At 39.0% G+C, this 26,071-nt stretch overlaps 1 protein-coding gene across 7 annotated transcripts in view; it reads right to left on the bottom strand.

The window, feature by feature from the left end:
- The window catches only part of LOC105385915 (tensin-2), an 89,245-nt gene that overhangs the window by 41,674 nt on the left and 21,500 nt on the right, over nt 1–26,071 (bottom strand). For 5 of the 7 annotated variants that reach the window (XM_048627411.1, XM_048627421.1, XM_048627427.1 and 2 more), the window contains exons 4-5: nt 12,741–12,806; nt 5,407–5,556 (exon numbers count right to left, since the gene is read on the bottom strand). In XM_048627411.1, the coding sequence (XP_048483368.1) occupies nt 5,407–5,556; nt 12,741–12,806 (216 nt within the window). Of the gene's footprint in view, nt 1–5,406; nt 5,557–9,352; nt 9,725–12,740; nt 12,807–23,030; nt 23,379–26,071 lie in introns of those variants that run through there. The other 2 variants (XM_048627436.1, XM_048627438.1) reach the window with 2 other exon arrangements.

Here is a 26,071-nt window from a genome sequence, read left to right as displayed (position 1 = left end):
ACGCGCTCGGCTCCACCAATAAACATGCAGCCTCACTGGCAGCAACCAGTACATTACAGCCGCGCATTACGCGTACATTAGCACGCTTTATGAACTGTTTCAGGACATAATGTTTGTGTAGTTAGAGGAATCTGTTTTGGGGCATCAAAGACTTTATTTTCATAATCTCCAAAAAATCCCGGAACTAAAATCTAATCAACAGCCCAGCAGCCATCACATACTTATAGCTTAGCCAGAACATGCGGGACGTCCCGGTGTAACCACCCTGCCTGATGTTGCCGATTACACGATCCTTTCGAATTTTAAAGAAAATAAGAATTATCAAGATCGGTCCCTAATTTGCGAAGATATCGGTAAATATATAATTGAGAACCTTTTTATACGTATATATGATATCTACTATATACCTCACTAGAAATGAAAAGGTTCCACCATTCATTGCCGTTCCATATGTGGAACTTTTTCGAAGCTCCCGAGCACAATAAATAATTAATAATCGATCCATTTTTGACTAAAATTTTTTTCCGGTGATACGTTGTTGCGTGATTCGTGCGTTTTACCTTCAGCGGCCGTAACCCGCGACCCGCGACACATCAGCTCAAAGTATGATGCAAGTATCGATCCCGGCGTGTTCTCACGCGGCTGTCACCTGCAGTTCCGAGGCAAGGGCCAACTCGTGCGTGCCAATCACGTACGGACAATCATGGCCCCGCCACTTCTAATTTATATCAACTAGTTACGGCTTTCCCTCATCTCGTCAACTTTATCGCTGTCAGCATTTTCGCATAGGTTAGTAGTTGGTTGTTGAGATGTCAGGGTGTTGTAAATAATGTGTAGGGGCGATATACTAAGTGGTGGGTGTCATAGGTGCATGAGCTTGGCTTCATGATAATAAAATTACACAGTAAAAAAATGCATGACCTAAAACTCTATGTTAACAAATACACAACAATCGACATTATCTGCAGGCATTACCACTTAAAGACATCTAAGTAAGTAATTTTAAAGCGTTATAAGTGCACTAGCCCACTGTTTACTATCATAATAACTTGTACAACTCCGCCAGCTAAGTGGTAAACAAAGATAATGCTTTTTGATCTAACTTGAATTGTAATGTTTATTGCTCAATGACAGATTATCCCGGTCACATTGTTTTTATAACTTCTAGCTGGTAGCAATATATTTTTTGTAAATCTAATTAATAGCTTGCCTATGTAGCTAACATAGAAAGTCAATTGTTAAATCGCTAGACTCAAGCATAAGTCAAGCTAATACCGAGACAGCTTTTCTAGATTGAGAAGATTAATTTAGCACTAAGTCTCATAGCTTGTAGATAAATGATAAGGCCTAGATTGGCACGGGTCAAGCGGCCCTCGGGAGGTTTACGTGCCGGAGTCATATCCGATCCGGCGCCCGATATCGGAATGCTAGCGTGAGAAACTTTCGCGACCGCCAGCCCAAACATCTAACATTAATCCCACCGCGGTCTCTTTGACCGCCAGTTATGGCTAAAAGCAATTTATATTAATTACACTTTATCAGTCCATTAAACATCGACAGGGATTTAATTTTGTTGAAATATGGTTTTGATTTTTGAATTGATATCGTCGGATTGAGGATCGTATTGTAAATCTTGTAATACATGAGAAGGCGGCAGCTCACTGCGTGCGCGTACATCGGACGTGTTTTGATGGGGATTACGAATTACGACAGGCGATATAAAAGATCTTTGTGTGGTGGCCCGCGCTGTAGTATAGCCATTGTTTGAGTGTCGAATTTAATTTACGATCGTCGGATTATGCGCGTGATGTGACGTGGACACCTGACGCTGATGTGTATCAGGAGTCGCTGCCCAGCGCCCACTGCCGGCGGGTGGTCGTCCGACAGACATTGTTTTTATTTTCGACGGTAATCTTAGATGATTTTATTACACCTCACCTCGATGCCCTGGCTAGATTTATAACGCTTCCGCAGTCATGCATGGTGTCATGTAGTCCATCAATAACCAAAGGTGTTGAGATTAGACACTTAGATGTTGTTATCGTAAAGTTATGAAACCACAAGGTAATAAAAAATAACTTGTAACTGGTATATGAATGTCACTACTCGTCAGATTTAAGTGCTTTAAAAATGTCGGCTTTTTGTAAATACCTCGGCAAGACGACATTCCACGCAGATGATGTAATATGGGTTTAGTTAATAACAAACACAAGCGTAATGATGGCTAGCTATAGTTAGGGCTTAATTGTACCTCAGTAGGTTGCTGGTAAAACATCTTCAAAACATAATTTATTCCCCATAGATATTATGCATTCAGCTATACCTACCTGGTAATCCTCTATGACCTCTATGTTAAAGATACCATCCAAACTGTAAGGGAAACGGTCGTCAACTTCGTACGCAAATAATAACAAGAGCATTGACACTCAAATTTATTGAGCGCCAACAAGAAGTTATGGTTTTGTCGCCGACAGCTGACAGCCGCTTTAGACCCTTGTTCGTCTTTTTAATCGAAAAATCGTGACCTAAATACAAGACGTCCATTGTTTTGACTCCGTATACTAATAAATTGTTTGCCAAGTTCGTGGGCAAATTGGACTCGAGAAAAGGGGTATGTGATATCTTAAACCCCATATCTAACATTCCTCGACCTTCGTCGGCTCAAGTTATTCACTGTTTCGTGACTCCAGAAGCTAACACATTATCTCAAGTCGACGCATGCTGTTCCCCGAACTCCATGAATTATGCATGAGACCTGTGTTTTTCTTTTCAATTTAATTCTAAGTCTAGTCTATTTACTTAGCTTCTAGAAAATTATTTACTTCTTGTGAAAGGAAGCTTGTCTGTCTGCCGATATTTTTTGTAGATTGACTGTTCCACAAGGTTTAATAAACCTCCCTCTGATCTCGTCATAATGTACAAAAATATGTGAATTAGTAACAGGCAATATAAATTATATAAGATACATAACAACAATGTGTAACCCCAATGCAAATACATCATGACGATAGCCTGTCAAGGCGTATCGGAAGAGGCGCTGATCGACTATTTATTACTTTAGGGACATTTAACGACTCGTCATTAGTGCTCGGTTGGGGGTGAATGGGGTAGCAATATAGTCACTCACTTGGGTGTCTTTTGTTGTGCGGAAATTGTCATTACGACTTGTCGCTGTCCAGCTGTCGAAATATATAAGAATTTAATCTTTACTTGAATGTTCTTTATTTTAGCGTAGACTTGATACTATTGACATTTGATAATCCAAAAAGCAAAAAGCGAAAATTTTAATTTTGTGGGCAAGTTACAATAAGTATTTTACTTTTTTTGCATAAACATGAAATATGTATAGGCTGATTGAGCTGCATCATCTTATATAGCTTCGAATCAATTCAATCAGATAATTGATTAGTCTAGTAGTACCGACTACCTAGTATTCACTAACAAGACGCGTGATCCATACCTATGTAGGTAATAGTATTGGTACATAAATATATGCGTTTAGATAATTTAATGACATCACTGCACCTTCGGCTGAGAATAGCGCAAGCATACGACTGTATCCGTCACCTTAAAAGCAAAACTGGTTTGAATATAAAGCAGTAAATACTAGCTCTGTTGGTTTGTACAATGGGTTTATTCACAGCAGAAATGTGATTTCCCTGCGCGAAGGTTTCGTGCCTCGTGTTTGCTTATTCAAATTTCTATTTGTCGTTTAAATTAAAATCACATTTGAGCTGCGCCTATTGTTGCCTTGGCGTGTTCTGCTTCTCCGGTTGCAGAGGTCTGATGGTAGAATATAGAAAATTAGGTGCTCCCAGTCTCCGAGCTAGTGAAAATTGATTTAAAGATGGAAAGGGTGCGTGGGCGCAGACATAAGGTTGGGTAACAAACGACCAAACTATGTGGTCCCTCAGGCTGCACTTTGTGATAAATTAGGTTCGTATCCGGTCCATCGGATAGAGTATCGAACTATTGACTTGTTGCTATTTGATAGTTTACGATCAGAAATGTACTTGTGACTTTTGTTATATTTTATTGTATATTGCAGTCTCAAGCTCAAGTAGTGTTATTATTTTTATTAGAGGCTTTGTGCTTTGAACTATAAAGTGTGACATGGGCGTTCGTTTTACGACTGATCCCACAATAGCACATTAGCCGAGAGTGCGCCAATGCTGGGCAGCCACAAGTCCTGGCTTATGATTTATGAGGCTTTAGTGCAAATGTATTGGAAAGCCGCGGCGGGCGCGCGTCACTCGCGGGGCGCACGGCGCGGCCGCACACCTGCTTATTTGAATCAATTTTCTGAAATCTGTTCAAATTATCCTCTCGCATCAATCAGTACCGACCCTTTGACTAGTTAATAGTTGGAAAGCTGAACAAATATATGGCCAGTTTAAGCCAGCGTGTAATTTATGAATTAATATTTCCTATTTCGGACTGAACGTGAGGCGGCCATAAGCTTTATCTGGACGTTTCTGCGAAAATTATAAATTGATTTTCGACAACGCTATGAATATTAATTGCGAGTTCAATTCCCATTAAATTTATTGCTTAATCTTTGACATGGTGTTCGTTCGTATGGGTATTTGGATATACACGTAAGGGATTAAATTATTTCTACATCAATGGACAAGTTCTAAGATTTAGTTTACGTCTCTTATCCGGCGTAATCTCCATCTATGTGACACAAAGAATAGATAAGTGTAGGAGCATTACAAATAATACTGGAGATCGAAAGGTCCGGGCAGGACCGGTCTGGAGCTGGCCGGGCCGCGGGGGGTCGGGGGGCGCGGAAATTAAGTTTTATCATCAGATTGATAGCGCCAGGTCGCGAAGGTCGTATCTATCGTTACGCAAATTAGTATCATCATTCATTGTGACAACTCCTATGTTTCGATTAACAGTCATGCCATGTTGCTTTGCGTATAACCAGTCTAATGAAACACAAGTATAAATGAGGGGACAAGCGCATTAACAACTGGCCTATCGATGTCAGTTAATTAGCGAGTAGTTATAAGATATTGTGGCTGTGCTAGATCCGAGTTTCAACAATAACGTGTTAATCTCTGACTATGTATTATTGGCTATAAACTTTACTCTATTCACACATTCGTATCAAGTCTGTATGCTCCTTTGTATTCATCTTTTATATTAGTGTTGATATTATGTGGATGGATTAGAGGAGAATCTAGTGATAGTCTGTTCTTCTATTACAATTCAGCTATAACCATAACGATTTTGTACAGAATGTTGCAAAAAGGATATACTAAGCCGAAATGGGGTGACACAGGGGGTCTTTCGGCTTAGTATACCCTTTTTGCAACACCCTGTATGACAGATTTTTCAAAAAGTTTCCTAACCTTCTGCCCTTAATTTTTATATAAAAACCAGTAGGTATAAACTTACAGTGATGGTGTCGTAGATGCCATTCTGGTTGCCCCGTAGCGCGGGGGTGAGGGCGGGGGCGGGCGCGCGCGGGGGCGGCGACACGGGCGGGGGCTCGCGGGACCAGCTGCGGTGGATCTGCCAGCTCGTGTCCGTGAACCGCGCCGCATCCTGAAACCAGACATAGATTAATAATAGGTCTTCATCCACAATCATACCTGGCTGAATCTTGGACACGACGGAGAATCTTATTAGGAGTTGATTATTATAGAGCCCAATTGTTTGAACATCAAACTCAGGATTCGAACTAGGGACATCTGCGACTTGATTCAAAGCTTCAAGCACTAGCTGCTATATCTTCCCTAAGAAATAAGATATGCACCTTCTGTGGCTTCCTTCGAAGAAAGGGTTAAAATCTTAGACAAGTATTACATGTCTCTGGTTAAAATGCATACCTATATTCACTGACCAGTTGAATAAATTTTATTAAGTGTTATTTTATGTTTGTATAATTTGAGCAGAGGTAATATGTTTGTATTAAATTTGTAGCTTTGTTTAATTAATTAAGTAAGTATTTAGCTTTGGTTCACCTAATGTTGATTAAAATATCGAATTTGTGTAAGATTTAAGTAATTTGTAAAATACTTAAATAATGTTCAATCCGTATCTACTCAAACTTCGGTCTAATTTAATTCCAGTTAACGGTGTATTTATAATTTGTAACTCACGTTTTCTGCTACTTAATTGCGTAGCGCGGCAAAGAATACCGATGTATTTAAGTACGTAACTGTTGCAAATCGAGTTAGCGCAAAAAGCCGCAACTGCGATCTACATCCGACACGCCGCACACGGATGTCACTCGCCCCGGGAGCCACGAGAACAAAACAACAAAACACAAAGCCTTTCAAATCCGGGTTGAATGCGATGCTTTCTTCTCTATATTCATCAATAGACATAAGTCTTAACTGCTTTCCTGGTGCACTGATTGACAAAACATATTGGTTCGAAACTTTAGCTAAACTGTAACTACTCAGTACCTACTATTGTTTTCATCAATATTCACCTCACAGCCTTCTCTGAACTTTTCTGTAATAGAACCAGGATACAGAGCGGATATCGGAAGACTATAAAAACATATAAGGACTATAGGTCCTCGACACGAATCAGTCGACCCAATGACACAGTGCTGTCAGACTTCACAGTGCTCAGCTGATCCCTGCATTCCTAAACACCTTAGCTAATTTATTACTGATAGATATCGCTGCAGCCTGACTTTACATGCGTAAAAGTAATCAGCGCGAGTACAAAATAATAAAAAGACAATTAACTTTGTTATTTAAAAAACTCATTCATTATATTAATCGTCGCGGAGACATGAATGATGAATAAAAAAATACTAATTGTGTCAACACCTCGCGTATCTACCGTACGAGCACGTGTCAAAATAAATTGCCGTTTTGTAACTTGTAACACCGTTTAGTTCTCGTGTTTAAACTTCTTTCAACATATATTTACAACAGCTCATCTGCGCCTTGTGTTTATTGTGTATACTTAGGTATACGAAAAATGGCACAGTGAATTATCAAGTGAGGCGAGATAAGATAACAAACAGCCCACGTGAGCGGAGCGCTAGAACGACGCATGATTAGGTGCTGATAATCAACTCGACTCTACTTAGTTATACGATTATAGCCTTCGTCTTAAAGAGCATACAGTTAAAATTCAAGTCATAGTTACGGTGTATCGTTAGATCGTGTTCACAGCCGTCGACAATAAAATGCAATATGTTAACTAAACAGAGACGCGTTCGGTGACGACGCGTGGGTGTCTGCACTTAGCATTTCGTTACTACTTTCAACACGAGTGTACCGAGCTGTTAGAGAGATAAGCCAACTTGACAATTAATAAGGTTATCCGAACCTTAAGTAAAAGGTTACACAATGTTGTGAGGATCTTGATGCGGAAGGTGTTTTTTTTTTCAACTTCCAATCGAAAATCACAACTGACTAGCTGAGCGGCGCGTGCGGCAGTTCAATGCTAATCAAAAATTAACAAAAAAAACACAAGTAACTACCTGATAAAAATGAAAAATTACAAGCCACTTTGTATGTAAGTATATCTTATTTAATTCAAAATAAAATGATGTTGTTATTACCGAAGGAGGTGGGCGTCACAAAAAACGTCACATTGGAATGCACTCGTCAGTCGTCAGTTTGCTTTCTTTTGCGGAGAAATCGGTAGCCTTTGAGTAAGTGAAAATACTAAATGCTTTTTCATGTTGTAGCTACTTAAATTTAACAAAGGAGAACAAGATAACACAACGTCAAAACTAGAACAGAAAATCCGCTAGCTAGAGAATATAAAATTATGCTAATCTATGTTTAGATTTAACAAGATAGGAAAGTTTGTCTCAGATACGCATTACGTAGCCCAATTTCAAAAAAAGATTTCCGACGCCATAAAAACAACGGTTTTGGTTCTTTCAATCAAAGGCATTCCAAGATGTAGGGATTGGACTAGAAAAATACAAATTCAGAAGCAACGTTAAGGCATTAAAAGAATAGCCGCATCTGCCCGGTTCCATTATGCGTTTGGCCTGATTAATCGCTTGAGTCAACTTATACGTATACATATCGTAAGTTTATGCATTCAAAAAGTAAGTTAACAGTAAAGGTTATCAAAAGGGTGAAATAGTAATTTTAGATATTTTTTCCACAAATTGTAATAGCTATTGAGTACATAACAATTGCGTAATTTACTGATAGCATTTCTTGTAAGAGCCGGCTCGACTCCGGAGGAGAGATCAAGGTCTCGAGGTCAAATAAATTGAAGTATGAATTGTTTTTTCGCAGACAGCATTGTTGTGTTAAATATTTGAAAATCTAGCAATACTCGTTCACAATTGAATTATAGGTAAGTGGAGTGCGTAATTAATAATTATACCTGTACATTAAAATGCTTTGCAATTAATATTATTAAATTTTTTTGCAGTAAGTACTACGAGCTACGCGGCTACGAGATTGCTACGGCGGCGGCGTAGCAAAATACGAATCTAAAATTCGGATTTTCATTACCATATATCTGTAAAATGTAAATTAAGTTGGTACATATGATCAGACAAACATGAATAGAGAATAAACAAATACTAGAATCTACCGACGTATGTTTATACCTCTAGAATGGTAGATATAAAATTAGATATTGATCTCATAGGTGGCCTAGCCAGAGCGAGCAGATTGCCGAGTCCAATGAAATCGTTATACGGCTGTGTTTATTGTTTTGCGAATTAGTTTTGCGTGCTTAGAAGGCAGCGTGATGTCAGGCCCCGTACAAGGTTCAGAGTTAATCGCAAATATAAGGCTAAAACGGCGAGAGCTCCTCGGTATTGCGGCCTCAGATAAGATAACCTTGCCTTTCAATTTACTTTGCGAATAGCACGAGGGCGAGCTCTACAAAAATACCTATACTAATAAAATACGCTATCGCCGGCTTATCGCGATTTATCTATATACGTATACCTACCTATATATACGAGTAGGTATAAACTATTATATTCTACCTGAAGCCGGAACGTTTAGCGCTAAGTTTCCCGAATCGCTGCCAGTTATTTTTTAGGTTTTATTATTCATTTCCGGCTATTGAGGCCTTGAATTGAAGTTAGAAATAACAAGAACCGCCTTATTCTGAATTCAGACGAACAATGGTACATTTATATTGTAGAGCAACAATAAATCTTTTCTTTTGTGGCATCGTAATGTTTCAGTAAGGCTTGTGTTCACCCATTCATGACGCTTACAAGAAATTTAAGATACCAAGTCAACACCAGTCTAAGATACGTATGGTATCATTTAGACACGACAGGTAGAGTCTGTGTCACTTTGCTTATCCAATAACATCAGCATCTCAGAAGCGGGTGCAGTGTGGAGGCTGCCCGGGAGCCCCGCGGCCTGCGGGCAGCGGTAGGTACCTCGTGCTCGAACGGGTCGTCTTCAGGAAGCGGCTTCTGCTTGTCAGCGCTGAACGACAGCCTCCTCTTGAATAACTTCATCGCGGGCGTGGGACGCCGCCGGCTTCCCGCTTCGCACCAAAACACTAGCACGCGCGCATTTCAGTATGCACTATTATTTAATAATCGAATTAGCCATGTATTGTAAACCTGTTAGCGGTGGCGGAATGCGTTAGGACTCCATAGAAGTGAGCACAAACTGCGTCAATTAAACCGTGTTTTTTTTTCTATAAAACCGCGGTTAATTGGTCATTTTCGCGTCATTAGTGTGTGCGCGTGATCGCGCGGTGTGGTCGCGGCGCGCGCCGGCCGGGGACTGCGCGCCGCCGCCGCCGCCGCCGCGCGTGCAGCCGCCGCCTCGCGCGGTCTCGACGAGCCTCCACACCGCCTCCAATATTTGTATTTTGTACACATTTATCATCATCAAGACCCATTAAAATTCCCACTTTGCGTCGGTTCGATTCGACTGTAAAAGCCTCTCTTTATTGCCTCCGCCACGCGAGCTCGTTTATTCATATTCATGTGTTTCCAGGAAACCCGATAGGCAATGCGATTTTATTATATTACCTCTATAAATATTGAGAGGTTAACCCCACTGATATTTCGCTGTTTTCTTCTGTTCATTGGTATTGTCTAAATATGTGATGCTGTATGAAAAGTAAGGAAGTATTTGCTATTGGCCTGAAACCTGCCTGAAACTCATGCTAAGACGAAACGACTGCCTAGTTAACAGCATCCGCTGTTTCAATAAACATAGTTCTAAAACTGGTAGAGACCAAGGTATGTTTGACAGACGCCAATCAACCACGGCGCGTTGAATTACAATGACCTCTGATATCAACATCAACATGCATCACTGTTAAAGACTGGTAATGAGGCGAGGCTTCCTTGGCACAATTCAAACATAACTAACGAAACCTTAACGAAATTTACCAAAATGGGTAGAGCCAGTAAGCCATAAATAACATGTAAAAAGTACTTACGTCCTTGAATAAAAGTAATACTTATTATTTTCGTACTAGATAAGAAAGAATTGCCCTTGAAACAAATTTCAATATTCTAATTGATTCCGATAATACATTTACTACACATGTCCGCATGGAACTGATAAACCTGATAAATCAGTCACAATTTATAAACTACTAGCTGTTTCCGCGCGTTTCGCTTCGCCTTAAAAGTTTTCCCGTGGGAATTCCGGGATAAAAAGTAGCCTATGTTCTTTCCCATGGTCTAGACCGTATGTATACCAAATTTCATTCAAATCTGTTCAGTAGTTTTGGCGTGAAAGAGTAACAGACAGACAGACAGACAGACACAGTTACTTTCGCATTTATAATATTAAGTTAGGATACATACAGTAAAACGTTATCTTTCTACCTGAGAACATAAAATCAATCGTTGAGGCACAAGTTGTAGGAAAGTGAGTATTTGCGTTGTTCTCAGTTTCCGTGGTACATTTCCCGTGGGAGGCATAAAGTGCAATACCACGGAAACAACATGAAAGGACCTGAGGAGTTCTCCGTAAGGCTCCACTGCAGACATTGTACGAACTGTCTAATTTGCGGTTGTGTATGAGGCCTATTCTAAATCGCGATTGCTTTTAGTGTGTTTGTTATAGGTACTAGGTTTAATAGATTTTTGCAGAGCTCATAGCGCCGTCTAACGAAATTATGAAACACTTTCAAGATTTTTAGATGCAGAAGTTAAAATAATCGACTTGTAGTATAACAATTAAAAATACAACTGACTATAAATGTACCTATAATATCTACAGGATATAAACATATATACTATGGGGCTAAATATTTAGAAGATTTGAGTTTCAAAACGATTTCACAACAAATGCAATGCGATACACAGAATAGGTCTGCCAAAACATGTAGTTTCAGTTGTATTGTATTGCAACATTGGTGTTGCGAGTTGCGAGTCGGTAACTTGCGGTCGCCGTGACGATATATTGCGCGGCCTACGTCTTCCGGTATGTCGGATCCAGAGCTCCGGGAAACAGTGTTAAAGTAAAGTAAAGTTGTAACTTCAAAACATATATTTATGGTCTAAGTACGACTTATATTAATCCTTTTTTAAAGACATTGTATTTTCAGGCCTTCAAAATAAAGGGAAACACAGGGAATGAAAATATTAAGTAAGTATATGGTTTAGTTGCAAGTACGAACGAAATAATTAAAGGACATAACTAATAAAGACCAGTGAATAAGGTCGTAGTCATTTATTCCACTTATATCCAAGGGTATGCAATAAATCATCATAATTGCTACTTGATGACACCCGCCTCTAAGGGATTTGTCCCTCGCACGGAATAATATGGGTAAAATAAAGCAAATATAAAGTGATATAAAAGCTGTGCTAGACTAAAACAGAATTAAATACCATAATTTATATAAATGGATTCAAATATTCAACCGTAGGCATTTGTCCTTATTTAGGTGAAAGTGGGTGATAAGCATATCTCAATAGCACTCTCTAACAAAGCTGAAATCCAGTCTGAGGCTAGTCTGTTTGCGTTAGAAGTCAAACAGGAAGGGAATGTGGGCTGAGTTTCGGAATGCATCGGTTCGTTACTTTGACGCGTGTTTGACGTGCGGTTAACACTTTCACGGTCCCAGGATCATGGCAGGTAACATTGTGGCAGCGCGCCTGGCCTAGCTACACCTTTTTACACTACTCGAGGCTACATGGAGGTTGAGAATAATACTGTGGACGAGCCTCTGTTTGAATAGGGCCTTGTGGTAATGACGGGTGCTCAATCCGTCGATCATTCAAAAAGTTTCACCGTCGGCCATGTATTATTTTAATAAGAGCTGTATTTATTTTAGCTCGTACAAACAATGGACCCTATCAACCCTCTTCAATACACTTAAGTGAAGCTTAACTTAACAATAGCTCAGAACGGAACGGGTTCGGCCGATAACTCGCAAACTTATGTGAAAATAAGGCGACGAAAGCTCCGTGAACCGGCGGCCCCGCCGATCGCGCCACTCTCTTGTTTATGTGCCATGATCATAATCATAATGGGGAATAATACCGGCAATTTTCAGCTGCAAACATCCTTTCATGTCGAGCATTTCTCGCACCTCCGTATACAGCGGTGATGCGCCCAATCCCACCGCTAATGTGGGGCCTGCCCTTTGAGGCCACTTTTCCGAAAATAATTACGCTTAATTCGTTTGTAATAAAATAGTCGTTTCCTTGTATTATCTGCCGAAAATATCCTCTTTCGAGAAGATTTTATGATGATGTAAAATTTTATTATTCAAGCCGGTTAGGTGTAATGAAGCACTTAACAATATTTATTTGTGGAGATGTGAGGGCGGAGCTGGTAGGTACTCACGGAAGGCTGTGCGGCGAGCGGCTGCTTCAGCTGCGGGGGCTCCGGCGGCTCCAGGCTCTCCGACACCTGACAAACAGATAACAAGGGTCAGAAACTATAACACCACCATAGCTAATTACTATAGCTAACTAAAACGAATTTGAAGACAACACATAACTCAGAGTCGAGCTTTATTCATTGAATAGATAAAGTTGCATTTCATTGGCCTGTATTTCATCTTAACACGGTATCTCTACTATCTCTACATTCCTACGAGCATTATACACGGCGATGGCGTTTCAAATGCAACATAAATTTTAAATGTTATGATCGACCTTGCTACTTACTCGCAAATAGCCTGAGCCGGCGAATTATGAGAGCAACCTACGTGGGTAGCGAGCAATTTAATATTTGAAGAGATTCCGTTTTACGCCTTTCTTCCCCCTGGGAAAGCCTCAGTGAAAGTGACGGATAGTTCACCGAGATTGTCGGAAAAGTGGTTTGGTCTATTCTGCTATAATAGGTGGGAGTCGATTTGCCGCGGGCGACAACGTGCTCGAGTGTACTACACAGAGACACTCACAGACCATACTGTAACGGAGTGGAATTTTATCTATGTATACTATTTAAACGATAAAATCATTTTTGTTGGCTAGTTTCGATGCAGTTTTACTGATCACTTCTGCACAATCCACCATTTTTTTCACCCCAATCGGGTAATAAAAGTTCCCTATGTTCTAATCTAAACGAAGCCTGCTAAAATGATCCATTACTGTCTACAGGCAACAAGGTAGCGTAGCTATTATACTAGGTATCCTTGTAGCTATCCGTCTGGAGTCTGCGTGGAGTCCCAGGCACAGGGTCACCGGGCCTGTAGGTCAAGGTTGCGAGATGTTCCATTTCATTTTCAACATAATATTTTAGAATATCACCGCAGCGGACTCTACATCCACCGAGCTATAGTATATTATACGTAGGTATATATGAATTATTTCTTATTTATAGTATACCATAAGCGAGAAAACGATGATGAAGGTAGATTGTTGAACAGATGGGCGTGTAAATATATGCATTGTTTTATTATTCAGTAATCGTTTAAAGCACTCTCTCTTTCTCTTTCATTTATCGGTAATGATATAATGATGGATTGCAGTAAGGTAAAGTACAGTTGTACGCAATATCTTATACAAAGCGGGGAGATGAACCAAACTTTTTAAATTACAGCTGTGTCGGCTGTCGACACAACCTCAATGACAAAGGACCGATTATAGGCGGTGAACGTGTTAACAACTCATTATGATCCAAAATTTATAACCGCCCGCACATCGATCGGTACGCGACTGAAATTTAATACGAAAAAGGTGAAAATAATATCGTAAAATCATTATTTACGGTGGTTAAATTACAATGTAAAACCGTGGAATGTTTTAAGTGCTATATGTAAATAATCATTTATTTTCTTCGATCAAAAAGAAAGGCGATCCGTTTACGTTACGGTGTGTGCTGTGGCCATAATTCAAATAGAATTTTTTTGCGAATATCTAGAGTGACACAGTCGTGTACTGTGTGTACATCGTATGTACATTGTACACTCTCCAGTCAGCTGCACACGTATCGAATATCACAGATTATCCACTCAGTGAATCAATAACTATAATGACACGTTCTAACTAACTATCTCCTATAATTATTTACCTAATGATTTTAATCGTGCTTAACGTTTCATTTCACAAAGCTAGATTACCGAGTCTGCTTTCGTTTGTGGTAAGAAATATTATAAGGTATCCGTGTTTATGTACAGGTATAACTTAACAAGCTTTCATAAAAGGGAAATAACTCTCTAGAGAGAGATTATTGCCACTTTCGTCGTCCTTTTATGAACCAGCGGCCATTAGCTGGTATTAACTATACGTAAGTACTTACTATAAACTGGTATACCTAAGCCAGTACATTTTTCAATTGTACTACAAATCAGATTAGTTACCAGTCGGACATGTGTATTCATTAGCCGGGATTGTCTGTCCGTCAGATATATGGTGTGAACCTCGCGCGGCGCTCCACAAGCTAAGCCTTCACAATAAAAGATACTCTTCTTTTATATTATCTACATACGGACAGGCATGAGACATCCATCCTGGCTTACTTATGATAGAAAAAGGTATCAAGTCACCTCGGTAGTAATAATATCTACGATGTCGCTTTCTGAACTATTTTTTGATCCAAAAATATTCGGTACATTGTACAGCTTTCGATAAAATCGTTTTGTTAAACATGACTTGATATATTTGCGTGTCGAGCGTGCCCTAATCCAAGTATTCTAAGAAGACAAGAAAGTATTCAGTTACGTTTTCCTCTCCAGTCCAAGCTAGCACAATTTCTACTGAACACGAAATCGATATCATCTAATGAAGCTGACCTTTTATGTTAGTTTGAATTTTTAACCCGCCAGTGCTCGCGTCAAATTTCGTGACACAAACAGTCGCATGTGGGTCTTTTAGACCCGAAAGTAAATTGCTCTATTTTCTCGAAAAAAAAGAAAATTTAGATATTATTGTACATCAAACGTCAGGTTAGTAATAAATCTATATTCAAATCAAAATTATTTATGAATTTATGGATAAAAAAATATGTTTTGACAGTTTCAAAAGTACTATGCTTCATGTTCTTATTTATCTACAAAGGAACATAAATTACAGCTTATTTTTATTAATTTTATATTTATCAATAAAAAAAACTTAGTTTTATCTAAACTAATAACCATTCTTCTCAGTAACAAAAAAAAATTTAACTTTTTATATAAAAAAATAATCAACAATCAGCCTTCAAAGTTAACATAAATTTACATATAAAATTACTTCTTCCTTGTATTGATTAAGTATATAATTAGGTATTTTCTTCGGTATTTTCACATATTCGGATTACAATTAATGCATAAAAATGCAGTGTGATCTCTATAAAGATCGTCTAAAAGGTTACGTGACATTTTTGAAAAGAAAAAATAATAAAATAAAAAAAATATCAAAAAAATTATACTGACACAAAGCGTCGCTCATGGGTCGAAAAGACCCATACTCACTTTGAATGTCCATCCTGTCCAAGTGCCGCGGACAATCTGGTCGGGGTGGGGAGTGCGGCTAGCCTATATGGTAACTTAAAGGTACTAGGCACGCCAATTAGTAATATCAAATATTTTAAAAGTTATCGAGGTATAAATAGAGTGCTGGGTCTTTTCGACCCACGCGCGACTATCCGCGGGTTAAATGAGACGTTCTTTGTTTTCCAATTTAAAACTTTGAATTTGCGATTGCAGAGACGTACCTCCTTACTTAGCATAACTGTATATTTTGTTTGTAAGGTTTCTTGATAAAAATGCACTTGGCAATATTTTTTTCAACTAAATCGGTTGTTATCTCTACATACAAAGGTTCATTATTGGTATTCATTGTCGGCAGTCTTTCACTACACATTTGTCTGAGGTTTCTTTGAACTAGATTTCAGATTACAAACAGATGAGTGATGCCCCAAAATAATCAATGAATCATTAAAGCATCGATGTTATTGGTCCTATAAATATCGTTTAACAAATCACAGGCCAGTATTGCCAAATGGCTCAGAGCATTCGGCGCAGCAAGCCCTGGTCGTGGCCACATGTGTTCTGGTGTTGTAAAAATAAACGATGAACACTCTCAAGCAGCTATTAGCCGTGATGGAGAGCAGGCTCCGACTCACTACGGTTTATTAGCTCGATCAAGAAACCGCGAGGCCGCAATACAAACGCTTATTTTCTTATCCACTGTTGAGGTGTTACCACAGAATTCATCTTCATGAACCGACCGCCTCGCCTGTTGATTGAGAATTCCCATAAGTTCCGTATAAAAGTGTGCGCTAAAATAAAACGCTCAAACTTTAAAAACTGGTTTCAAGGAGCAATTTGGACTGTTGCATGTTCAATTATGCAAAACTCAAGATAAGTTTTCACTGGCCGGCAACAATAGGTGGTAATTGAGGCTTTCCTTCGAGGGAATGAGAACTCTGATAATAAGATCTAAATAGTTTACATACTTATTACATTATTTATTAACATTGAAGCCATACTTATGTTTTTTTGTTATCAAACTATCTTTTCTTCGCTTATATTTGAAATAAATAACATAATTTAAGGCATCTTCTTCTGGGATTAGCACTGATATCCTAACCTAACCTAGTAAATAAGTTCTAAAAGTATGTTACTTCATGATTGTGTAAGGTAATGTTAAGTTACTAACTTAAGTTAAATTCAACTCTGTAAGCATGAATAAAGTTATTATTAATTTAATTAAAACTGTGCATATGTTTAAGTAAGTAATACTATACAGATACTACACAGATGATTATACATGTATTTAAGAATACGATCCGACAATCATCAGCCGACAGACATTCCCTCTTTCAAGTCATAATTTCATCAGAAAATCGTGATATGAAGTGTTTATGCTCTACCTTGACGTCGGCTCTGCCTACAACGTCTCAATAACAAAAATTATGGCGGCTGTCGATGCAAATTAAAGTGCAATCAGAGAGGAGACTGTCTGTACAACTGGTCCCGTGCAGCTCACATTCACTCACTCACGCCCCTCGCCCACCCAGAGCAGGGGGGTCACTCTACATTGACGAATAACAACCACCAGCTTGGGAGCGCTACGGAGCGAGCCACGACTCTATCTCGTTGTTTTAAACGTGCCGATTACACTACAGTTCTCGTTCGTTAGTTTTTGGTCAGTATAGAACAACCCTCCAGGGCCCACAGTATTTCATACGTGAAGGGATCAACATTTATTATGAATTACCGCAATGACACGTCATAAATTCGTAACGAGATCGAAATTACACTGATTATCATTGTGTCATTGTGAAATAACCGACGGCGAGAAAGTCATGGGAAATATGTACAAATCAACAAAGTCATTCGCTTTGGTTTGATGCGCACTTTAATATAATACTCATTAAAAGTAAACTAGCTAGTCTTAGTGAATACCTCTCAGTATTACAGTAATAACAGGCATCATAACAATGGTAATGGTAATTTAAAAATATGGAAAATTATTTCAGCATTAGGCAGTAGCCCACCTGCACACGGAGGAAGGTTGTTCTTGTTACCATTTTAATGTAACTCTTTTGTGACTTCACATCGTTATGTTCAGTAAATTCGGTTAGTTTATAACAATAAAATGATTATAAAATTTGTTCGATGTCAATCACATAAATGCTAACAAGAAATCGATTATGTTTCCTGTTCAGTCACTTGTTATACTGACGCCGGCTCCGAGTCGTGAGGAGCAAAAAATACGCTCGTCATAGTGCGATTAGCGGACGCATGCGATCACTAAATAATGATTTGTTTCTCAATATTTTAAAACAAACAAGTTTTTGTGAAACAATGCAATTAGGGAGACAGAATAAACAATGCATACTTTACTTATGTAATATAATAATTATTAATTATTTATTTTTTTAAAGTACTTATCGGTAGTATGTTTATAAAAAAATAAAACTTGTTATTAAGTTCATTCCTTACCGCATTGATGCAAAAACTTATAAACATGCCGCCTGTCTTCCGAATCGCAAACTTATCTCACGATATACCCGTATCTGCCATCAGTGACGTCGCATCGCATTTATCTCAACACAAAGCAGCCTACAAATGATAAATGACCGCTTTTTCAGAGGACTTAAATGCAACTTTTCTTTGTTGTGAAGGGTTGACCCCCTGACCGCGTGCTCGAGCGAGGCATCGCCGACCTTGCTTTGTTACCTCAAAACTTTTATTTATTCGTTTTGGCAAAAAAGCGGCGTGCTTTCAACGTTTGCGGAATTCGTAAAAATCTGGCTTGAAATACGCTAGCACTGGCTTGCATAAATCGACGGCAATTATTACAAACACAAAGAGATCCTGACTGAAGATATAAGTGCAATCCATCTTGTCCTGTCAACTTTACAAAGGACAGAGCCACAATCATAAATTAGACACGATTATATTTTATGTTAAACAAACTGCAGTTGCATTTACTAAATGAGTTGTTTTAGTTTTAACTATTTATGCATGTTAAACACCTGCCTCATTTACATCCCGTGTTACATCCTAGAGAATAGAAACGCGCAATGAGGGGATTTAAAATAGGGCACAGCCTCGCGGGCCTCAGAGATGCAGATATCTACATCTGCGACCGGTTACATCGCAGTTAATCCTCCCGAAGTAGCGGCGAGGACGCCGGTACAACTGGGTGACGTTTACGATATCGGGCGCTCGCATCGCTACAGCGCTAAACCCAATGTACGGCAGCGCTAACCTAATGTACTATTGAGGAAACGACGACGGTATCCTACCTTTCTGCTGAAGAAACTGCTTGCAGCTTGCCCGTATATATTCACTTCAAATAAACACGCGCGCACTAAGAGGGCACGGGAGGATATTGTTTAAAAATCGGTCCAGCACTCCCCATTTTGCATACTTTTCCGTGCTGGTACCTGGCAGCGCCACAGAGGCTGGTGACTTGTAAATTAGTCGCGAGAGGCTGTCGCCGATGGACGAGATAATTTGAGGCTGCGGAGTGTCAGCGCGAGGTGCAGGCACCCGCGTGTCCCGCGCTATCACATCAGCTCTATGTCTCCCCATTTTGCATGCTAATTAAAATGCATTGTACGTATTCTTATAGTAAATAAAATATTAGACGATTTATTTGTAAAATACCTACTCTCTTTCAGACAGAATCGCATTGTCTTAGTAAATTTAGTGAAAGCCAAAGGAAGCTCTAAACGACCGCCCAGCACTACGATAAAAGAGAATCAATTATTCATGTATCAGTTAAAAGCTATAACATAAACTTCACCTCAACCGCCGTCGAGATCTGCGCTAGCCGATACAAAGCGCATAAACGTCGCCTCTACGAGATATTTACGGCATAAATTATTGTCTAATGCCTTTATATCGTTTGCGACTGCGAAAGTCTATAATTATTTATTCAAATGGTTAGTTAAACCGATTATTAGGTTGGTTGCACGTTGCACATAATGCTATGCGTTTTAGCGTCGGCCCAGCGCCGGCGGCTGCGCGCACGCATACGGCGCGGCTGAATCAGTTTCCATTTCTGGACGGATTCTCTCTGCCCCGCCAGCCCCGCCAGGCGCGCCGGGAATGCGCTCGTCGCTCACAGGATCATTTATTAAACTTTATGCTAACCTCTGAATAGATTCTAATTATGTATCTAAAGCTGCCGATGTGACCGCTGCTGCAAGTTGCAGTTCTAATGCGCCCTTGCCAGAGAAATGAGCGCACAACGCACATGCCATTCCATATACGAAGCCGAACGTTCATTAGAGATCGAAGTAGGCAAGTAATTTAGCAATAAAGTTGATCGTAAATGCGGTAAAGCTCCAACGTAGCCCATTGTCCACCGCCGAAGAGCGGTGAGGCGCGCTCACTGAATAGCTGTAACTTGAAACTTTCCGCTGCGAGCAAAACAAAATACTGTGCGATATAATATTGTTTTTTTTTATAGTTACTTAAGTTACTATCCATCTAGGTATACAGTCATCAAAACTGAAATGGATCCTAACTAATTGTTTAAGCCAGTACTTAAATTTAATCGATATTTATTTTTTATTTAAGAACAAATCTATTAAAAAGATACTTACTATCAATCGTTACTTCCTTTTAAACATGTGATTTACTTTATTGTAAGTATCACTAAACTATAAGGAGTATGTAACTGAAAATTTACACATAAAAAGTTTTTGCAAAATCGCAGTCAACAGAAGATGTCACCACTACAAATTTATAATTACAAATCTTAAAATACTGTAAGTTATAAGAGAGAATATCTATCTATTATGATCGTAGCCTCTATATCGTATCGTACTTATATGTATATCCTCCTGACGCCCAGCCGTTATTTTATTTTTTAGGACTATCTGCCCACGGTCCTCACACAAGTACTATTGCGTTTACCTAGCTTACTGCCCAGAAACTTAAACGTGAATAAATGTCGCAAAAATTATTATATAGTGTTCCTAGTAGTATGTACGGTTAATGCATTAAAAAAGGAACCAGTTTCAATAGGTTTAAATTCGAAAATCATTAGTCCTCATGTGAGGACCGTGGGCAGTTAAAAAAAGTTTAATTTATTGGTAGTAAATATATTTATAAGGTAATTTGTTAGAAATAATAAAACTTATGAAATAAGAACCACTTAGGAACACATTTAACACTTTAAATCAGTCTCACATAAGTTTAGAACTTATATTTATTCTAGATAAACTCTTACACTTATCAACTATTATAATTATTGGGATCAATATAGGAACAAAATAAGATAAAATGAAAGGCTCAGCTAGCAGCTCCTGGATATCATCATCACAAAATTCAAATTCTACAGGTTCATGGTGAGTCATTTATGTCATGTCATCGTCCTCCGAGAGATCTACGTCCGACATAGCTAAATCTGCTTCAATTTCTTAGATTTCGCATTATATTCTGTAAAAAAATACATAAATAAGTATATCTAAAATTATAGTATAGCGGTCCAGAGTCCTCAAGTGAGGACTAAACGTTTATGTCATTGAGGACCACGGTACTCAGACGAGTACTAATGTAAATGGATGATCATAGAATATTATTTAGAACCTTAATTGATAAAATATTACTATTCGTCTCTTGCTAATATACTTAACAATAAGGTTTTATTAAAGTTATTGTATTAAATGATTAGATCACATAAGTAAAATGAGATTACAACTTACTTAGTTGACGGTGGCCCCGCCATGGTTCCGTTTTTTGACGTTTTTAGGGTTCCGTAGCCAAAATGGCAAAAACGGAACCCTTATAGTTTCGTCATGTCCGTCTGTCCGTCTGTCCGTCTGTCCGTCTGTCACAGCCGATTTACTCGGAAACTATAAGTACTACAGTGATGAAATTTGATGGGAATATGTGTTGTATGAACCGCTACAAAAATATGACACTAAATAGTAAAAAAAAGAATTGGGGGTGGGGCCCCCCATACATGTAACTGAGGGATGAATTTTTTTTTTCGATGTACATACCCGTGTGGGGTATCAATGGAAAGGTCTTTTAAAATGATATAAAGTTTTCTAAAAAACATTTTTCTTAAAGTGAACGGTTTTTGAGATATCAGCTCACAAAGTCGTAAAAAGTATGTCCCCCCCCCTCTATTTTTATAACTACGGGGTATAAAATTCTAAAAAAAATAGAGGTGATGCATGCTAATTAACTCTTTCAACGATTTTTGGTTTGATCAAAGTATCTCTTATAGTTTTTGAGATAGGTTGATTTAACTGTAATTTTGCTGCTACGGAACCCTTTGTGCGCGAGCCCGACTCGCACTTGGCCGGTTTTTACAATGAACGATTGATTATCCTCACATGACACTTAAGACAACTGTCAGTGATGGAATGTTAAATCCATTGATGCAATCCCAAAAAATAATGGCGGTAAATTCAAATATGGTTCAAACACAAAGTATACGTCCTCGGAGAAGGACCGTGGGCATTTAGTCCAGAAAAAATATGTTATAGCTTGGGCAGTAACAACTATACTCGTTAAGTACTCACAGAAGGACCGTGGGCATCAGGAGGATATATATATGCAATAGGTATCGCAGTATAGGTCATGAAATGCATAGGTCACATTAGCATTATAGGGTGTCATTTGACCCTATGGTAGGCGAGTCAGCTCCGTATTGAAATGCTAGTCGTGGACAGTCTTGCTACTTAGTTTTGTTGTGTTTCTTCGGTAAGTAAACACATGATATTCATCCTAAAATGGACTCTTAAGCTAGACATTACGTACGTACGGTAAAGTTAGTTAGTTAATCTTCATAACTATGTAAATTAAAAATGTATGTTTACATCAGATTCATGAAGGCGACGATTAACTAAGGGCTCTAAGTCCCGCACTGTCTCTGATATGACTTCGCGTGGTCATGACTGAAATGAAATTTGGGAATATTAAGACTATATTTTTTAAAGTAGGTACTTACTAATATTAATACCATTAAAGTTAAGTAGCTGAAAAGCATTGTTTACAAATTATCCTTTGGTGTTATGGTGAAAGTTATTTGATAGAGCTAAAGATACCGAGAGAAAATCATGATCACCCAACTAGACACTAAACCTTTGTCCCATAATCTGCGTAATTCGGTTCCTGCTGTAGAACTATAGACAACTCCAACTTGTATGGATCTAGCTGATGTTTGACAGGCAAGCGACGCTGCTTATGGATTGTTAATTATGTGACGGTGGTGGTACTCCAGGTCTCACCTGCAGGTCGGAGCGGCCTGACGATGTGGAGCCACTGCTGGAGCTACCGAGCCTTCCGTTCCGGTACATCATGAGAAAGATAGATCCAGACGTCAATTAAAGACCCGTCAACCCTGTGAGTACTCCCATCATGTTACTTTCTTGCTTATGCCGCAGTCTGATGCCTCTATGTCTATTATGTCTAGTTATGTACTGCACTGCACTTCACTCGTCATATATTGACACACACAAAAGGCTTTGTAGTTGTAGTGAACAGCTTTCTTCAATTAGCACTTATTGTCTCCACGTCGCATAAGTTAAGTTTTACCACGTTTTACTGCCAACATTCCCTACTTTTGCTAATTTTATAATGTATTAAATTGTATTAGGTAGATCGATAATATTTTTTTTATTGTAAGTATATAACTCATACACCTGTTTTAGTATTGAGTAATGGCTTACGTGACTCAAGAAGGTTTATCGATAAAGAATTGAAAACACTGTTATCGTTTGCAATCGTCATAGGCAGATTACCCATACATAATCTAAAGATATCCTTTATGAGATAAGAAGCATGTCACCTTGTACCTATTTCATTCTAATAGCTCCAAAGTCTTTTTCACAACAGTCTTATTGGAGAATAACAGAATCGTAAACATCGATATGCTGGACTAAGTTGTTGTTTTTACCCTGCCTCAACAAAACCGGCAACTCTACGGTCACGTAAACAGAACACTCATGAAAAATCCAAAGCCGACGCGTCTGTAAAAGCTTCTCGGATTTTACGACATGCTGCTAAACTTATTCAATCCAAAGTTCTCAAGTCCCATATCTCGGAGCTTTGCATGCCAAATATGAGGATATTCGCACAGATTACACCGATATTGCCTAAAGCACTACCCACGGTAGGGCACGGGGATATTTATAGAGCGGTCGCCGTCCGGCGGCTATAAAAGGAAACTGCTTAGATTGGCGCTGAATTTTGGCGAATGTTTATCGCGAATTCGTGTTGCGCGCGCGCGTGGGCCTGGCGAGCGGCGCGGTGTCACTGGTCCGCGCCGCCGCCGCCGCCGCCCCGCGTGCGTTGCACCTGCGCCCGCGCAGCCTCCGCCCGCCGCCCTCGTCGCGTGCCACCACGCACAAACGCATTTCCACGTAACAAACTGTATTAGCACTGTTCCGGTTTGCGACACTGCCGGTTACCTGCTCGGTTCCCACAGGCCGCGCCTGATTAGCCGCGACGTTACACTCGTAAACGACACAGAGCTTATACAACGAAAAAGCTCCGAGCACCAAAATGTAAATAAGAAGGTAATCTCGGTTTCAAAGACAAAAATTGCGAGAAACTGATTACGAATTCCAAGTTCCAACTGAATGTGAGTGCCTCATGAACTTGAACAAGACATTGTATGCATTAGTATTTTCATGAAGTGAACAACCTACATAAAATTTGACTTAGCAAGTACTTAGGAACAGAACAAATGTATCTTGCTAGGATCAGGCATCATTACAATAAAAAATTATGCTTTTGAAAATTGAGAATAATTATAGTTAATAAATGTACGTATTTACTTCTCAAGCTTCTCTTAAAAAACCCATAAAGTGAAAAAGCTACCCACAACTTAGAGCTTTTTCTAGCTGTTCGTTTACTTGGAGTTGGTATGACGGCTTAGTGAATTTCAAATAAATGTTCTCCGCTCTGCAAAATCCTTTATTTGGTTTTGACGTAGTTTCTATACCCATATAATCCTTCTTCACAAACTAGAAATATAGGGATACGTGGTGAATTGATTTCTTTAGGAAAGGCAAGAGGAAAAACATATTTCAATATTGTAAATTGGTATTCCCCATAGACAACCACTCTAAATTGCCTTTACATTATTCATCCTTTCAGGTTAGTCTTTATATCTTTAAGGTACCTACTTACCTGAAAGCTGAAAGAAATACACCTTCAAGAGAGACAAAATTATTTAGAAGTTCCACCGAGATTTAGTTCTTTAAAAGTTGAAGCATAAATCAGCCAGTCAGCAGCTTACCAACGGTGCTTGGGGGGTGCTGAAGGGGGTGAAGGGGCTGGCAGGGGGTGAGGGAGGGGGGCTCCTGAAACTTGTGACGTTGCCGTGTAAAGCCGTAGGTGAAACCGACACGCTGTTGCTGATTTTATAAAAAAATATCCAGTTGATTGATAATAATTGTTTGATGGTACATAGAAATATTTCTGAAAAAGTATTTCAAACATGATCAAAATAAACATTGTAGATATCTTTCAGTGGAGCTTAATATTTATTCGTTTATTACACATCCGGCACAGAAAGTCAATCATTTTATTAAAACTAATCGCCGAACGAATCAAGGCAGACCATCGAAAGATTTATAGCGCGGGCTCCTTCCAAAATGATTGGCACCAGGAAGTGACGTCCCAGAAACCGCCTAAATAATAATACGTGTGTTGAACAAGGCGCTACTGTGCCCCGAGAATAATTAATACATTAGTCTAGAAACTGTAGAAGCAATTTGTTTGTACAAGTGCTTGAATGAGCGAGCTGAGAGGTGACGTCAGCGCTGTATTTACAGAGACCGTTGCCTGCTTGACTTGCTTAACGGCACTTTAGTTTACAAGGGATCGATGTATTTACGAGTAATGTTTACGCTGTGTATGAATGTATGATATAGTAATTGGCATGTGTTGGACACGTTTATTTATCATTAAATATCAACTTGTTATGAAACTGAAATACAAAATAGTATTTTTCAGAATTTATAAACTTTCCGAGAAATCCATCCATAAAGGTAGAGCGAGTGTTTCTCAGTAAATTTATTTCAGTAATTCGTTTATCTATGTCTGTTTTTCTGCTGACATAGATAAATCTTGTAAGAATAGGGTAGCTGTGATTCTAAAGATGTGATTCTAAGCTGAACCTAATTAACTTAATATAATTTCTTATATATTTTTAATGTTATACTACTTATAACTCTAACAAACGAGTGGCAGTGCTGCAGTTACGTGCCATTAAAATGTTCCTCATTAGCGTATCACAATCCACATTCCTGAGACCCAAAAA

Source organism: Plutella xylostella, chromosome 4 (genome assembly GCF_932276165.1).
Source record: "Plutella xylostella chromosome 4, ilPluXylo3.1, whole genome shotgun sequence".
NCBI lineage: Eukaryota > Metazoa > Arthropoda > Insecta > Lepidoptera > Plutellidae > Plutella > Plutella xylostella.
This window is presented reverse-complemented; position numbering and strand designations above follow the sequence as displayed.